This window comes from Stegastes partitus, unplaced genomic scaffold, assembly GCF_000690725.1.
Source record: "Stegastes partitus isolate 25-593 unplaced genomic scaffold, Stegastes_partitus-1.0.2 Scaffold652, whole genome shotgun sequence".
Classification (NCBI taxonomy): Eukaryota; Metazoa; Chordata; class Actinopteri; family Pomacentridae; genus Stegastes; species Stegastes partitus.
The window spans coordinates 172,996-190,665 of record NW_007578383.1 but is presented as its reverse complement, the minus strand read 5'-3'; the positions used below and the strand labels follow the sequence as shown (position 1 = coordinate 190,665).

The 17,670-nt window shown below is 41.1% G+C and overlaps 2 protein-coding genes across 7 annotated transcripts in view; both read left to right on the top strand.

The window, feature by feature from the left end:
• Nucleotides 1–6,125, top strand: part of runx1 (RUNX family transcription factor 1) — a 65,128-nt gene extending 59,003 nt beyond the window's left edge. For 4 of the 6 annotated variants that reach the window (XM_008290032.1, XM_008290030.1, XM_008290029.1 and 1 more), the window contains 3 exons: nucleotides 1,860–1,895; nucleotides 2,784–2,930; nucleotides 3,016–6,125. In XM_008290032.1, the coding sequence (XP_008288254.1) occupies nucleotides 1,860–1,895; nucleotides 2,784–2,930; nucleotides 3,016–3,563 (731 nt within the window). In that variant the 3' untranslated portion in view covers nucleotides 3,564–6,125. The remainder of the gene's footprint in view (nucleotides 1–1,859; nucleotides 1,896–2,783; nucleotides 2,931–3,015) is intronic. The other 2 variants (XM_008290031.1, XM_008290035.1) reach the window with 1 other exon arrangement.
• A 4,924-nt stretch (nucleotides 6,126–11,049) lies between these two features.
• On the top strand, nucleotides 11,050–17,623 carry donson (DNA replication fork stabilization factor DONSON). The gene is made up of 12 exons (XM_008290028.1): nucleotides 11,050–11,535; nucleotides 11,871–11,939; nucleotides 12,052–12,252; nucleotides 12,339–12,517; nucleotides 12,914–12,989; nucleotides 13,092–13,194; nucleotides 13,445–13,535; nucleotides 14,800–14,937; nucleotides 15,042–15,240; nucleotides 15,333–15,402; nucleotides 15,777–15,907; nucleotides 17,170–17,623. The coding sequence occupies exons 1-12, from the start codon at nucleotides 11,095–11,097 to the stop codon at nucleotides 17,308–17,310; spliced, it is 1,839 nt and encodes a 612-aa protein (XP_008288250.1). The 5' UTR covers nucleotides 11,050–11,094; the 3' UTR covers nucleotides 17,311–17,623.
• The last annotated feature ends 47 nt before the right edge of the window (nucleotides 17,624–17,670 follow it).

Below are 17,670 nucleotides of genomic sequence, written 5' to 3'. Positions count from 1 at the left end.
AGTTTAATCTCATAAATAACCAGGAAATATTTGTGAAATATAAAAAATAAAATATAAAAAATTTAAACTGTGTTTCAAAAGTGTATTATGGATATTATTTGTTGTTCTACATTAAAGTAGGTCAGTAAAATGACAGAATTTTTTTTTAGAGTCTATGGTTGGTATTTTAAATGTCATATTGCACAGAAGGCATTTCAGAGTTCTCTTTACTTCCACTCGTGGTTGTTCTGTTTCCATTGAGGTGCAGGACTTTAGATTGCAGGAAAAAAAATGAGCTACAGTGAATAAAAATGTGACAGGAGCAGAAAAACGTCCAAAACCTGCATGGAGTTCAGAGTTAAGCATTGTTGACGTCTAAAACAAATGTGCAGTCAGTAAAACTGCATCGTAGCGATCATATCACAATGCAGCAGCTTTCCATCTCAGATAAATGGGTCAGTCATATTATTTTGACAGTTATGAGCTGACCACAGAATAACAGACATGTCTGTCAGTGTGCTCCAGTTCTATTTCCAAACAGCCAGCCATTTATGACTCCTGCCCCACATTGGTTGCTCTCTGCTTGGGGAGCGGAGCCAGGAAAGGAGGGGGCTTGGCTCAGGCCCTGGGCTTCACCACCACCCAAATACCACACACACACACACACACACACACTCATACGTCAATGCTTGAGAGAGAACGCTTGGCGAGACTTGAAAAGCCTTCATTGACGTCTTGGCTGCTGTGTACAACACACACACACACACACACTCATACGTCAATGCTTGAGAGAGAACGCTTGGCGAGACTTGAAAAGCCTTCATTGACGTCTTGGCTGCTGTGTACAATTTGCTTCCTCGTCTGTCTGCGCATACACAAAAACAAACACACACGTACACACTGTTGTCTGCAAGTCTGTGGGTGATCAGTGCCATTTATTACACTGTGGGGAAAAAGACTGAACTGAATGAAAGAACTCACACACACACACACAGCTCTCCCCTTCATCCGTCCACCCCCTCACTAACTTAATTGCTTCCTCTCCATCTCTTTATTCTTTCATGATCAACATCTTATGTCGCAAGTTCATTTAAATCACCCTTTATTTGAATTAGACTTCATACACAAGTCATGCAGTTTTAGATGTTATTGTCTTTAGCCCTTCAGAGCCTTTGTTGTTTATGAGGTGAATTTTAAAATATCAAACGTTTTTGCCTTTTACAGCATGAATATCTTCGACAAGATGTAAAATGACCTCACAGTTTTCAGACCCCACAGCTGAAACTAAGTGCAGCCAAAGCGATTACACTTTCAGCACAGAGATTTATGTTTTATTTGTTTCTGTGCTTCACATGTCCACCTTTATTTTGACTGACTCAGGATATTTTTTTTCATCTTCTACTTTTGTTTAGTTGCTGTTGGCTGGAAGGGTTGTGTTTCTCTAACTTTCTCTTTAAAATACCCTAAACTTGTTCTATTGGATTCAAGTCAGGTGACAAACTTGCCCAGGTTAAAGTTTTCACTTTTTGCTTTTTTAGAAACTTTTGTGTGTTTTGGATGGTTATCACGCTGGAATATTCCTCTTCTGCCAAAGTTTTGCAGACTGGGAATCATCTTGTCAGCCCGTATTTTTGTTTTATCCACAGGATTCATGGTGTCTTATTTCAATGTTGTCTCACCTTCTGCACTCACCCAGCCTCACATAATCACACTCTCACCTCGGCGCTTCACTCTCAGGACTACGCATTCACTGTGGTGGTCCTGGTCAAGTTCACACCAAACATTCTGGACCACACCTGAGCCGAACAAATTTTCCGTGGTCTCATCTGACCGAAGAATGTGCTCCCAATATTCATCAAGCTTCTTTTTGTTTTCTTTAGACAAGTGTCATCTTGCAGTTTTGTACCAAACAGCAAGTAAGAGTGTTTTTCTTGAATGCCATCCATAGAGGTTGATGCATGATGATTTTAGGGATTGCTTTTTATGCTGTCTGTGCTACCACAGAAACTTCAATTCTGTTGATCTGTTGTATCCTGTATACACAAGTATATACTAACACTGAACAGTTAAAGGATCACCACCATGCTTAGTGTTCCCTGTTCAGTAATTTGACTGCAGTTATTGCCCCCCGAGACTAAATTATTCCCAGAGATTGAAAGAATTTCCTCCATTTTTTTTCGCAAAGACTTAAGACCTTCCATGATACAGTGTGTTTTTTTCCATGTCACAACCTTTGAAATCAGTGATAGCCACATAGATGTAGAAGCATGGCCATCATAAGCCCACTCCACTATAATGGCCAGACTTAGCAACACTAAAAACAGTTGCAAATTGATTATCTTTTATTAGAAAAACTCATTTTTTGCCACCAGTTTCTCCAATGTTGTCACCAGGTCAATCAAAGATTTATGTGCCACGGACTGACGTAAAAAAAAATTTTGCTTTCATAATGACAGAAAAAGTTTGGAAACCACTGGTTTAGATAACCTGACTTCTGATAGTCTGTTTCCTTGTGTGTCCAAACTCAAGATCTCAGATGTTCCCAGATCTCTGCAATACCTGTAGCCAGTATGGTGTTAACATATCTGTTAGGGATGATGAACAAAACTGCAAAAACTGGGCACAATGTGTAATAAACTGGAATAACTAGAAGTGCTCAAGAAATGTAATATTAAGAAAAAAAAGCTTTTGTGTAAACTGTACAATAAAGGTTCAAAACATTCAGCTGACACTAATCAAGAAATTGCTTTAAATCTCTGAAGGTATCAGTGATAAATATTTCCCTCTTTGTATTGCTCTTTCAGACTCCAGACAAATGCAGACGTCTCCATCTTGGTCCTACGATCAATCATATCCCTACCTTGGCCAGATAACTACGCCGACCGTGCACACAGCCAATCCTCTATCGCCCAGTCGCTCTTCGCTCAGTGACCTGTCATCTCGACTCACAGGTAGCACACCTGAGCATGGACACACACAGAGAGAACACACAAAGAAGTGATTGGGTTGTAACCTTTGTCCTTTGCCCTCTCTCAGGTCCTGACCTCACAGCCTTTGGTGACCCCAGAGTGACCTTAGAACGGCCTTTCAGCTCCCTCCCTTCCTTGCCTGACTCCCGCTTCTCCGACCCTCGGGTGCACTACCCTCCCACAGCGGCCGCCTTCACCTACACACCCTCCCACAACCCTGTCTCCAATGGCGCCCTTGGCATCACCATGGCAACAGCCATGGCGACCACACCCGGGGGGCGGTACCATACCTACCTGCCACCCCCCTACCCTGCGAACACCCCGCACCAAGCTCAGAATGGGCCCTTCCAGTCCACCTCGTCACCGTATCACCTCTACTACTCCACTGCCGCCGGCTCATACCAGTTCTCCATGATGGCTGGTGGAGGAGGCACCAATGACTCACGCTCGCCTCCAAGAATCCTGCCACCATGCACCAATGCCTCCACAGGCTCCTCTCTGCTGCACCCCTCTTTGCCCAATCAGAATGACGGGGTGGGTGTGGAGGTGGAGTCTAGCCACAGTAGCTCCCCAACAAACATGGCTGCTGCCGAAGCTGTCTGGAGACCTTACTAAACTCCCTCTTCGGCGGTCAAGGACAAAGGGTGTGCTCATTTGGGATGGTCATTTGATGGCGGACACTGGCAAGGGTGGATCAAACTTACATCATTGAATACGGTGGGAACTTCTGGTCCCTCAGTGACTGGTCAACTGATGATTTTGATATTTCTCTTATTGTCTACAAATCCCATGAAAAGACCACCAAACCAGACCAAAGACCAACCAACAAATAATGTTTATGTTTGTCTCTGAGTACTTTTAACTTTCAGGGCATGTGGCTTTTAGCTGTTAGTCTGCTTGTTTCTCTGAAGACATAAATCTTTGAAAACATTTCACTGAAAAAAAAAAAAAAGTTCAGTAAATTCCTACAGCAGCAGTGCACAATAGTGATTATCAGTGATTATTTGTATTTAAAGATAGGGAGCGTTTGTTTCTGATTATTCTCTGTAGCTTTACTGGCAGGAGTGAGGTGTGGGTTGTGGGTCTGCACAGAGGAATATGATATGTTAGACTTGATGGACACACAGTACTTGGTAGTGGGATACTCCAAGTGTTGCTTTGGGTCTGCACATTGGATGTTGACAATAAGAAAAATATTGAGACTTATTTTTTATGCTCACAAACCAACAAGAAACTAACTATTGGTGTTCAAAATTCTGGAATTTGAGATATTTTGTCCTTAGTATTCCTCCCAGGACTGAGAGGATGTTAGAACATCAACAATAGTATGAATGGAAGGATTCTGATAAACATGAGGGTTGATCAAAAAGTTAAGACCATATCTATAAAAAATAAAAGACGGACATGATTTACATTTAGCCTCGTAAAGGTAGTCTCCTTTTACAGTGATACCATATTCTCAGCGTTTCGGGAAGTCCCATTCCGTAAACATGCCAAGCATTGTCTGCAATGAGCACTGAATCTCCTGCACTGTGTCAAACCCTTGAGCTTGAATGCCATTTTGGGGACAATGAAAAAGTTGCACGTAGCCAGATCTGATGAGTAAAGCTGATGGAGAGCGATGATGGTGTTGTGGTGGAGTACTGGTATTATGTCGTGCCACAATCAGTCACCTCGGGATGTTATAGTAGCGCTCTGCCTTGATAGTCTGACCCTAGGAGATGAGTTCCTGGTGGCAACCATATGCGTTTTGAGGATAACTATCAGCATGGTCCTGGTGCTGTCCTGACCTGCCGTGCCTTGTCCAGGTTCAGAACTTGCAGCTTTTTCTACTGTGAAAATTGTTGTTTATTCTCTGAGTGATAGCCTACAAACCCAACTCATGTTACCAGTGATGATCCTCACATTAAGGTTGATGATCACAAACACATCAACAGTCTGAGAACTTTTTGATCAATCCTCACACTTTAGGGTACCACCCTCCCAACTGTTGGGAAACTGTGACTTAAGAGCACTAGATTGTTTGTTTTTATTGGTTTGAATTTTTGGGAAAACATCCCCCGGCACTGTACGTCATCACTCGACCAGGAGCCGGATGAGCACGCCCAGTATAAAACTGTCTACTGACAAACAATGTTGGTCAATGAAAAGCATTCAGAATGACTGACAGGTGCATCAGCCAACAGACAGCGAGTGGACTGTCTCATCAGATTATGAAGGCTTGACATCCCAGTGTCCCCTCTCAGGACGGAGAACAGGACTCCAGCGAGGAGCTTCTATGATATGAAGGACCTAAATGGACATAACTAGAGAGAAACAGGGTAACATTTTGGTTTTACACTGACAAGGTGCATGCTGCAGCACTGGACTGATCTCAGTTCAGCATCCTTTGTTAAATATCAGGACTTGTCCCCCCATGAATGTTGTTGTGAATAGATGATTTGCTCATGCCCAATGTTGTGATGGCCTGTTTGTGTTTACTGTCACCCATCCTTTTTTTTAAATACATCATTTTTTTCTCCATAATGCTTTTAACATTCTGCTCTTACTGCTAACATTTTTAGAAAAAAAAACAGCTCATCATGTTTTGAAAATCTGAAAACAAGTTCACTTCACTTACTATAGATTTTTCCTGCCCCCGAAAGTCAATTTAAATAGGCATATTTTACTGCTTCAACACTGAGGAAAATGCTGAGTTATAGTCAAGTTCAAGGCCTGACTTATGTTCTTAGACAGAATATTGGTTTTGGAATGAAAAGGCTGAAACTGAGTCACTGTCTTCCATCAGCAGCTTTCATCCAAGCTGATCTATTCCGTCCTCCAGCCCCCCTTCTCTTGAATTTTGACTCATTGTCTCACCACACTGAAAAACCATTACAGCATGGAGTTTTGTAAAGTACTTTAATTTATTTCTACAATACCTTTTTTGGTAGCATTTAATGTCTGTTTCTGTCTGTGTGCAATGAGTGTGTGTGTGAGAAAGAGTGCGTCACATTTGCCTATGATCCACTGATGATTTGTACTGTATATAGCAATGGCTGTAAATGACACCGCATTTGATCATGTTTTCATCACTCACACACACACACTCACACATACACAATAGTTTGTTTTGACATTGTTGGTAGTGCACCTTTGGTTTTGATTTATATAAATATTCTTGTGTAAAAAATACAACTGGTTACCGGTGGTGAGATTTGTTCACTCGCTTATCTTTCTCTTTCTATAAAATTCTCTCTTGCACCTGTGCCAGAATGCCCTCAGTCACCACACACACATACACATTTCATCCTTTGCTATTCCTGAACCTGAAGGAATTTCTACAGGCAAACAGACAAGCCCTAGCTTGCCTTCACTGCCAGTTCACATACACGCACATGCAAAGGTTGCTAAATAAAGGTGGAGTGATTGCAGCCAGATGATGAGTACACAGCATAAAAAGCTGATCTACTTCAGGCAAAGGTCAGGAACAACAATGCTGGGTAGAGTGCACAGCTTCTTAACTAATAAGTCGGGATGTCCCAGTCAAGTTTTTCTTTGTCCCAGATGTAATCTGAGTTATTTTATACTTAGTATGTGCCAGTACCAGATACCATTTTCCTGGATTATACACACTTCAGTTGTTGTAGATTAGATATAGGACCTGGTTGCACCACCAGAATAAACTTCTAACTTTCAATACTGCAGCAACCAGAGGAGGTGAGCATTTCTGTGTTGGCAGAGAGCATTAAGGGGCTTAAGCTGGTAAAAAGGCACTATGACAAAGTCTTCTGTGAATGCTAATGACCCCCAGACAGCACAGCCGTATTAGGTCAAATTGGGATTCATTAAGATATTGTTCTCAGATACCAGTGGTATAAGTAATAGCTGTTTTCTTAACCTGTTTCAGTGGCTTGATGAGTAATACTGGTCCATTGCCATTAAGAAGTGTGTTAAATTTACAGTATGTTCTCAATTAATCAATCACTGATCCATATTGCTGCCTGCCCATGTTATAAAATGATTCAGATACAACAATGTGTGACAGCAAACATCAGCAAAGGATCAGGCATAGGTTCTTGCCGATACCGTCAAAAATTGCCTTGATTGGCCCCAACCTAAAACACCTACTGACAGGTGATGCAAACATAGAGCAACACCCTTAAAACACAAGAATGACAATACTTGGAGAGTGACTTTATTTTGTAGACATCTTCATCTTTTAAGGTTGCAAATAATGTGTCATAGTGAGACAAGTTTTAGGACAATTAAGTGTATTTTGCCCAATTGTGCAAGGGCTACAAAACCGCTACTGCAAGATTCCGTATGTTTCAAAATGTAATTTTATTCTTTTATTGAGCTCCGTAGCGAAATTTGTTCTCTGTATTAATCCATCCTAAGAAGTAAAAACTCTGAAAGGCATTCATACTCGTTGCGTAAATCGACTTGCACAGACCCCTCTGCAGACATCAGCCTCAAAATTGAACTGTGCAGACTGTCTGCACTGCATGCTGAATGTACATGTGCCAGGAAAACAGATGGTACTTATTTCAGATGCTTGTTTTGTACAAGGGCATTCTCAGTCATCCACACCTTTATAATTCATACTGCTATGTCTTTTCAACATGAGAATTTCATTTTAGGGAAGACAAAGAAGTCACAGGGAACCGAATCTGGTGAGTAGAGGCAGCACGGAACAAATATAGTGTTGTGGTCGAAAAAGCTGACAAAAAAAAGTCGGACTAATTCACAGTGTATAATAATGTGAATGTTGAACAAAAAAACAGCATGCTCAAGAGCTAGTACGTCAAGTTTGGTCTTGGAAACTGCATGGTCTTTCACGGTTAAAACAGTTGTTTCTTCTCTCAGTGGTAGCTTCAGACCCAACTCTTATCACCAGTGATGATTTTCCACATGAAGGTTGGATCATCCTGGGTGCTGGGATGTTTACCCCAGTTTGAGCTTCATGTACAAATGAACAGTAGGTCACACAAACATGTGTAACACAGGTGTGACAGCTTGGAGTCATGTGACTTCCTGACACATGACGGTTGCTACTCACACATGTCACCGTGATGCGCTCAATGCACATGAACCACTAACAGTTCCACTACATTACTCTTGTATGTTGCCAAGGATAGAGCACAGTGAAGGGAGCTGATTAATGTCCAGCAGGGAAAGTACTGGAGAACATGCAAGTATTGTTCATGGAAAACCTGGGCTGCAGAAAACACATTACCTACAAACTGTGTTGTTAGGCTCCAAGCCACTTGGAGTTTTATCCAGACAGTTTTCTTGATATAAAAACAACCACACCAGCATTTCGCATATTTTATCTATTCAATACAAGAGCATTTTGACCACTTTCCTGATCATAACACGTTTCTGGTTGCTCAATGTATTTTTCTTGGATTCAGAGCAATCATTGGCATCTTTCGAATTCACCCACTGCTCTATCAGTGTTGAGCTTTCAGGGACTTGACTCAACAAAAAAACTTGACAACAACATGAGCAGACATCATGAACACATAACATACTTGCACAGTCATGTTTCCATCACTATAGAGGAATGACTGAAACTGTCCTGCAGTGCAGATCATAGTAGGTGAACAGAGACACCTAGTGGTGTAACTGCATTCTGCCACCTTATAACCACTGTATGTATTTCCAGGAAATTAACCTCAGTTCCTATAACCTGTAAAGCTGAAAGTTTAAGATCCATCCATCCATTATCTATACACCGCTTAATCCTCACTAGGGCCGCGAGGAGCTGGAGCCTATCCCAGCTGACTCAGGGCGAAGGCAGGGGACACCCTGGACAGGTCACCAGTCTATCACAGGGCTACACTTAGAGACAGAGAACCATGCACATTCACATTCACACCTACGGACAATTTAGAATCACCAAGTAACCTCAACATGTTTTTGGACCTTTGGGAGGAAGCCGGAGAACCTGGAGAGAACCCACGCTGCACAGGGAGAACATGCAAACTCTACGCAGAAAGATCCCAGTGTCCTCACCCCAACAGTCCAAAATTCAAGATAACAAACAATCAGATTTTAAGGATTTTGAGCACAACTCTCAGTGTCACTCATTGTCAATTCTACTATGACAAACAACACTTAAAGAAAACTACAAAGTTTGGGTATCTTGGGCAAACTCTTCTCAAAAAGGGGTTCAATGAATCTGATGCAGGTCAAATATAATATAAAAAAATCAGCAGGCCTGCTTTAAAGTCATTAGCAATCAATTATCATCCGTGCGTCACATGCTTAAGCATCAAAACAGCTTTCTCTCATCCAGCCAACCAACACAGACAAGGATTGATTTCTCAACACCGGCCATCATTCGGTGCTCGGCAGAGCTTCAGATGTGATTGATGATCCAAAGTAATGACAACTGAAGGAGAAATTAAGAGGGAGCCAAAATTTACATAATATCCTATTAATCACTATGACAGAGGGGGAGGGAGGTTCGGTGATGGTTGGGGGGTGATGGAGCTGCAGCAGCACATGTGTATGAATCTCCGACAGATATTTATTTATTATGATATTTATTTCTTGGGTTATATTTGAGTATACTGCAAAATCAAAGACTTTTGAGACTTTTTTGTGTAGTGAATCAAGGTGTCATTTGAGTGTTGAATAGTTTGGTACCCTCAATGTGTAGTGCGCTGTATTACAAATCTTTTAAAGTTAAAGCTGAATGATTAACATGACATGTTTGATAAATTAAGGGATGGTAGATATTAGAATACAATTAATTTAACCTAAATCATGACTCAGCTGCTTCAATCCTGAATGAAATGGGCAAAAAAAAAACCCCAAAAAAACGACATTGGTGTTGTCAATATTAACAATAGGAAAGACTTATAATATCAGTTTCACATTATATTGGGGGGATTGCAACCTCAGCTACTGTCAATAATACACCATGTGCAGTGTAAAAGTGTAAAGTTACATTCCGGATCAAAAAATATCGCCATTAAAACCCAATAAAACTGCTTTATTTATCTTTTTTTTTATGTTACTGCCTTGAAATCATGAATTCTATGTTATTTGGGTTTTACTTTTTTGAGCCATGGATTTAAACTGGTCAGTTTTACTATTTTCCACAAGGTTGTTCACTTTTGTTGGATTTGGTATGTGGAGCAAATAATTTGCAATTAGAAGATAAGAGATAAGATAAGATATGCCTTTATTTGTCTCACAGAGGAGAAATTCACGTTGTTGTTAGCAGCATTACACATAGAGATACACACATACTAGACAGAAAAATGTACATATAAATATAAGAAATAGTGCAAACAAGTATAAAAGTACACATAAAAGAGAATAGTGCAAACAGAATATAAGAATGGGCTTCTGAATGGGGGTACATATAAAAGATATATATATATGATAGGGAATAAATATATAATAATAATAACAATAATAATAATAATCATAGCAATAATGATAATGATAATAACAATAATAATAAGCAGTGCAAATGCAGATATATACATACATATATGTTGAGAGATGGTGCAAATAACCAGTGACGTTTAAATAAATACTGTTAAATATGAGTAATGCTCTTTTTTTGGTATATTAACTAGTGTTAACTAGAATCACGACTAATTCGATGAAAATGGAAAATAATATTATTATAAATCATTTTTGTATTCGCTTTTTTGACATGAACATTTTTGTCCTTACGATCCGTTGTGCAACTTTTTAAATTTTAAGTTTCAGGATGAAGAAGCGAAAGTAAGCTTTAAATTTGAAATTTGGTTCCCGATGCGTTCAAGACTAGATGGAAAAGTCTTAAGATTTATATCACACATGCGCAGATGTTGCACATTATTCATATTTTTTAGTTCAGCGGGAATGCGATTTCTATTCATATTGTTTATAAGGTTATAATAAGCAGTGTGGTGATTTTAACTGTACATATACACTCTTTTTCATTTCGAAAGATAGAATATTGATCTACTCCTTACATTTGTAAAGATGCACTGATTTTTGCCATGGACGTAAACGCAACGTCTTTACGTCAACACGCTACGCGCCAAATTTGTAAAGTGCGGAAAGGACAACAACAGAACAGCGGCGGCTCCGGTTTTTGTTTTTAACGTTTTGTCCTTGATTTTAATCTATTTTTGATAAACTGCCCCTCGTCAGAATGTCTCAGCAGGCTGGATATTCGCCCAGCTTCAAGCGACCGGCTGAAATCATGCGAATGAGGAGGAAAAGAGCCCGAAGCGACGCCGGAGTTTTCTCCAGCCCGAGCGGCCAGAGTTCCGCTGACAGTCCGGGACAAAGTAGCTCGTCTCCGGCCTGCGTTCGGCCCTTCTCCCCGGGACCGCTTTTCAATACGCAGAACCGTTCCGGAGGTGGAATAAAACGCAGAAACCCGTTTGCCAACATTGAAAATACTTTCAGCCCCAAAAAGAAACTTCTCATTTATAACGAGGAGGATGGCGGCGGCAGTGCAGCAGCTGTGGACGGTTACAAGAAACCGACAGAAAAGGAGGGAGATGAAGAAATGTCAACGAGGAAAGTAGGGCTGTCTTTCACTGCCAGGTTGACTGAGGCAGAAAAACGGGAAGATATTGCCAGTAAGGTTGGTTATAACACCAAACTACATGTTCGTTTTGTACTTTATAGCATAAAGTTGGCTCAAGTTACCCACAACTGATTACAAACACGCAACGGAACTCCCTTTAAAAAATCGCTTGTTAAGACCGAGTGTCACTGCCTAAATACCCGCTGAACCGTTTTCTCAAATTCCATTTTTGCTCAAATAATTGCACATTTGTGTATTTTACATGAGCCGAATTGATCCAAACATACGGTAAAGCTTTTCTAATGCTGGGGTGACACTGAAAAAAAACTTTTGTAATTATAAAATAGATGTTTGTTAAATTCCTTCCTTTTCTTATTGGTCTTCTGCTGTAGAAGAGTTTCTCTGAAGATGATTCTCTATTCGAAGAGGAGGAGGAAGATATTGAACCCCCACTGCTGAAGGTTTGTGTACTTTCCCCACAAGTCGAAATATGCATGCAAAAGGAAACCCTTCCTCATGCTCTACTTGCCTGAGTTTCTACAAATGTGCTATAAATGTCATCTGTATTCCCAGAGCCCCCAGGCCATTGCTCCTGCATCCATAGCTGTTCCTGTATGCACAGAGTTTCCAGCAGACTGGAGCCTGAAGACTCGCCTCCTCTTCACTTCCCCGCTCACCCTCTCATGGGCAGAGCAGCCCAAAGCCCAGGAGGAAGCTCTGGGGCTCAGCCAGCACTGCAGGGCTCAGTTTAGCAGCCTGCCTCACAGCCTGCAGGTAGAGTCATTACATGGATCAAGGAGACAATTATGACTCTGTAATCGCCATTTACTCACTCGGATTATCCTCCCTGTCCCCTACAGGATCCCAGGTCCTGCTCGGAGCTTCGTTGTGCCTTCCAGCAGAGTCTGGTGTACTGGCAGCATCCCTCTCTGCCCTGGCTCTCTATGTTTCCCAGGATCAACGCTGAGAGGAGCTTTACCGGGAAGAGCACCCCATGGGCTCAGGATGCAGCACTACAGCAGAGTCTCATGAGGGAATGGTAAGGCAGATGATATAGCCTCAATTGCACTCTGTGGACACTATGATTGCATAGTTTTGTTATGATACTACTTTCCTAACCTGCTGGGAGTACTCAATTCAATACATGTGCAGTAAGTTGTGTTTCCGTATTCTGAAAATCCATGCTATTGCCAACCGTGTGTGTGACTGATTATGTAGTGTAGCCCTGGCAACCCTGCACATACTTGCGGATGCAGAATGTATAGCTTATTCTTCATTGTAGTGCTAATATATTACTTTTCTGGTTACCTTCAAGAACTACGCATCATACTTAGGCAGTTGGTCATATAAGTATTTTTGTACAAGCATGCAGACTGTTGCTGTGTTTGTCTTTATTTGATGGATAGTCACAGTACTTTCTCTGTGTTTTCTTCAGGTCAGTCAGTCTGTCATCTCTCTACAGTCTAATTAAGTCCAGACTGTGTCCATACTTCTACCTCTGCTCCTATCAGGTATGTGTTTAGTTTTTAACTGCAACATAAACCAATGAGCACATCAGTACATGTTGCCCCTCACAGTTAATTCTCCTCCTCTATTCCACTTTGTTCTGTCAGTTTACAGTGTTGTTCAAGGCAGCAGGTCTCGGGGGATCTGGCAACATCACTGCTTTAATTTCTCCTACAACTCGAGGTCTCAGACAAGCAATGAAGGCTGAAGGTGAGACTTGGACTACAGCCCAGAGTTACAAAATTTTGACTTTTACAAATACCCCTTCACAAAATGCTTGTTTTTCTTGCTGTGAAATCTGAAACTTCAATTAAGTACATGTTGGGTTTTTTTTTTGTTTTTTTTAGAAAAGTAATTTGAATATACTGTATTAACTTGTGAACAAATTGAATATAAGTGGAGCAGCATCATTATTGCATGACTTTGCCTCATTCTTTACTGGACCCGTTTACCTTTTTAGGTATAGAGTTCAGTCTCCCTCTAGTGGAGGAGAAGAAGAAGAGCAGGGAGCACCAGGATGAAGAGAAGGAGCCCAAGGAAAAAGAGGAGGCGTATGTGTTGTCTTTCCAAATTTTGTTTCTACACTGTAGTTGTACTTATCGGTGTGTGTCTGACTAGACCTGAGTTGATTTGGCTGCGAGAAAAAGAGCACAAAAACTTCTGCGTCACAAAAGAAAAAGAATTCTGGAGTCAGTTTCTAGTGTTTTGGTGTTAAACATTGCAACACATGATCAACCTCAGAACACTGTTTCAGTAACCCTCAGTTTATGCAGTTACAGCTGTTAGATAAGTAAGTGGTTCTTAACCTGAGGGTTCTAACCCCTAAGTAGGTCACTAAATAATTTTCAGTGGTCACCAGATGGTTGTTCACTGAACTAGCCCTGCTGTCAGTGCCATCGTTGTAAAATTAATTGGAAAATGTTGATGTAAACACATTTTCATTTCATTAATTATGCAGATCATTGGCAGAAGCTCCAGAGGTATCAGCCTGACTTTCTGCAGTATGGACTTGCATGCAGAGCCAAAATCAACATGGCATATCTTTGTTCAGAAGTGCTTGCACATGAAAGCTTTAAACCAGTTGTACTTTAGATATTTGGAAATGAAACGCACCTAACATCAACAAAGCAGTTGTAAGAAACAAATTAAGTGTTTTGAGTGTCTGATCTTATTATATGTTGCTTCAGTACCACATACAGCACTGCACTGACACTACGCTGTGTTTACACACCTTTTAACACCTAATTTAGCTGCACTCATGTCACTATTTTATAGCACAAATGCTCACTTCACACAGTGAAACACTTGAACAGAAGATAAATGGTTAAACTGATGTCCAACTACTGGTGAGGCACAGGACTGATCATTTATTTTAATGTTGCAATACTTTCAGAAAAAAAAAATTGTCATTAGATAAGTAGTGAATGGGGTTTCAAATCTACAAGTTGCACATCTGGTTTTGGTTGAAAACATGTGTTTGCCTTCTGTCTTTGGTTACTTTAACTTTGAAGAAGATGTGGTGTTCAAATGCTGTTGTGTTTGCACCATATAAGTTTGGGAGCTAAGCAGTGAGCGCCAATCCACTTATTTACTCTGGGAATTTGCTGTCATTGAGCTTAGAGGAACCTGTTTCAGCTGCATTCTGCTGAAAGATGTGCTGAGAACCGTATTTCTACAAGACCAAAAGTGTAGTTTAAATCGGCTTTATAATAAAGAGAGGGTTTAGCATTATATCTAAGGAAGACTTGACTAAATTCTTTACATCATGACTGTTCGCGCTGACATGTTTAACTGTGATAATGATTTGAATTATAGGTGCTGTGATCTGAAGGACGATGAAGACTGTCAGACACATGATGACGAAGATGAAGATGAAGATGGCAGCTTCTCCTGGCTGAAGGAGATGGGAGTCCAGGACAAAATCAAGAAGCCAAATGGCATCACCATACAACTGTATCCTCCTGCTTCTTTGGCTGTCAGCTGTCATGTTTCTTTTCTATGTGTTCTCATTTGTGTCATGCGAACAAGCAGTTGAAGCTCCTTTACCTCTGGTTTAGTCGTAAGGAGGGTCACGCTGTGTCTCTGGACCATAAACCAGAGTCTGTGGTGTGCGTGGAAGGATCTCACACTTTCACCCTCATCAACTTCCTCATCAACTGTAAGAGCGTGGTGGCTGCAGCCGGTTCCCAGGCGGGTTTACCTCCAACACTGCTGGCTCCCGTCGCTTTCAGAGGAGCTACAATGCACACACTGAAGGTACTGACACAACCACATCCACACAAAATATACACACATGCTACGTCTGCATCCCTCTGAGAGTGTGGCTTGTTTTTTTGTTCTTTTTTTAGGGCCGCAGTGTGAACGTGAAAAGTCAGGTTGGTTCTACCTACCAGAACATCAGCAGTCTGGAGATCACAGGTACACAGCGACAGGATCTTTTTCATATTGTGCGATGGGGATGGTGTTGTGCTTTTCTAAGTTCTGTAACTAATTATTGGGTATAGCCAGAAGGAAGTAGTGTATTTGTGAGGGACTATTTTTAGCACTAAATGAATCCACATTTGGGACTCTAGAGAGTATTTGGGGTAGCAGGATGTTGTTGGTGGTGCTGAGTCAAAATAATATGTGTGTGTTCATAGTAATGGGAACTAAGGAGCTGTTTCTTCAAGTAGTTTGTGTGTAAATCATTCTTTCACTCTTAGAATCAAAAGAAAAATGAAATTAATTGTTATCAGCATTTGAAGATGTTTTTTTTATTGACTGTATTTGTTTATTTATTTCTTTTACTGCAGGACCTATCCTCCCCTCCTCCCTTCACACCATCACAACTCTTCTTCGACCTGCACAGAAAGGAAACTTCTCAGCTTCTCTGTACACGCACGCACCTACCGCTGTCATGAACATACAATCCGCCAAGCAACAGGTAAGACAGATATACACAGTGCTTCCCATGGAAGGATGAAACAGGCACTTTGTTGGTTGCTGCTAGAGTGCAGAATCTGTTGTTTTTTTTTTTTACATAGTCTAGTGCAAGTGGTTTATTCTGGTGAATTTTAGACGAAATATCACAATTTAAAGCTTAGATTGCATGAACAACAAATACATGCTGATTCAGTCACTGTGATCAGGGCGTATCCTCAAGCTGTGACTTCTTCATAATAAAGTGTGAGGACCTTGTACCTTTCCTAAGATGCACCACCTTTTTCGATTTAACATTTAACGGCTATCACTGTCGTAACTGCTGAGCATCTTTAAACGCAACATTTTGTCAACTTTGAGAAGTGCAATGGGACAGTGAGACTGAGCAGACTGGTTATATTTTGAATTATGGATTGATGCTGGGGTTCTTGAGAAGAACAGAATGTTGTTCAGACAGGTAAGTACAACAACAAATCACACGTAGAAATAAGTCACTGTAGAGAACAGAAAAGTACTGTATTTTAACGTAGCATAGTGGCGTGTAAAAACTGTGCGGGCTTTTGTGCTTAAATATGTTTGAAGGGATTTGTGGATAGGGCTGCAAGGTGCATCGGTGGGTAGCACCCTTGCCTTACAGCAAAAAGGTCGCCGGTTCGTGTCCCGGTGAGGATACCTGGGATCTTTCTGTGTGTAGTTTGCATGTTCTCCCCGTGCAGCGTGGGTCCTCCCACACAGTCCAAAAACATGTTGAGGTTCCTTGGTGATTCTAAATTATCCGTAGGTGTGAATGTGAGTGTGCTTGGTTGTCTGTCTCTAAGTGAGGCCCTGCGATGGACTGGCGACCTGTTCAGGGTGTCCTCTGCCTTCACCCTAAATCAGCTGGGATAGGCTCCAGCCCCCCCGCGACCCTAGTGAGGATAAAGCAGTGTATAGATAATGGATGGATGGATTTGTGGATTGCAGCTGCATAGGAGTTTGTATTGTTTATTAATCTTGATGTTGCAAGAGATATGTTGTTTAAGAGCCTAAGAACTGATCTGTAGTTGAAGCCTGATGTTACCTAAAAAGACTAAACATTTTGTATAAAGAGAGCACAGTGTCAAATCCAACTTTGTATCAGCTGAACTGACTGTGAATCAGAAACAGTAGTAGGTGAAAAGATTTGCCTCTGTGGATAGTAGTCAGTGGTACAGTTTGTCTGTTTCACATCACCGAGTGCTCTTTGACTTTCATTCATTAACTCCAGCTGTCGTTTCTGTGTTATAGGTTGCTGATGGGTCACTGGACCTGTCTGGTTGTGGTCTTCATCCCTCTTCCATTCAGCAGCTGCAGCAGCCGTCCTCCCTGGGGAAGACTGCTCTGACCCACATCAACATGAAGAACTACAGCTACACCTGGAAGAACTAACATTCTTCAAACTGTCTGTCCTCTCAGAGCAGGAAAACATGTGACAGCAGCTTTTGTGTTGTTGGTCTTAACAGCTGCGCCACTCCTGAGTGTTTTAGCGAGATTGCTCTTGTTCACATTAGAAACCGACTGTTTATCTTGAAAAGAATTTAAAATAGATTTTATCAACTTGCACTATGTTTTTACAATTTTATTTTTACTGTTTTTTCCCCCCAGTGTGACTTTTAACAAAGTTAAGTGCCGGTTGCATAATTTCAGGTTGTGTCCCAAACTGCAGTACTAATGAAATAAACACATTCAGTGATTTACTGAGTTTTGGGGAATTATTATTAACCACATTGGAGAATATAGTGATAAAAT

Coding starts and splice junctions, on each gene's coding strand:
- donson (XM_008290028.1), top strand. CDS start 11,095: ATGTCTCAGCAGGCTGGATATTCGCCCAGCTTCAAGCGACCGGCTGAA. Junction 13,536..14,799: donor CCCAAGGAAAAAGAGGAGGC/GTATGTGTTGTC, acceptor TTTGAATTATAG/GTGCTGTGATCTGAAGGACG. Junction 15,241..15,332: donor CTACAATGCACACACTGAAG/GTACTGACACAA, acceptor TTCTTTTTTTAG/GGCCGCAGTGTGAACGTGAA.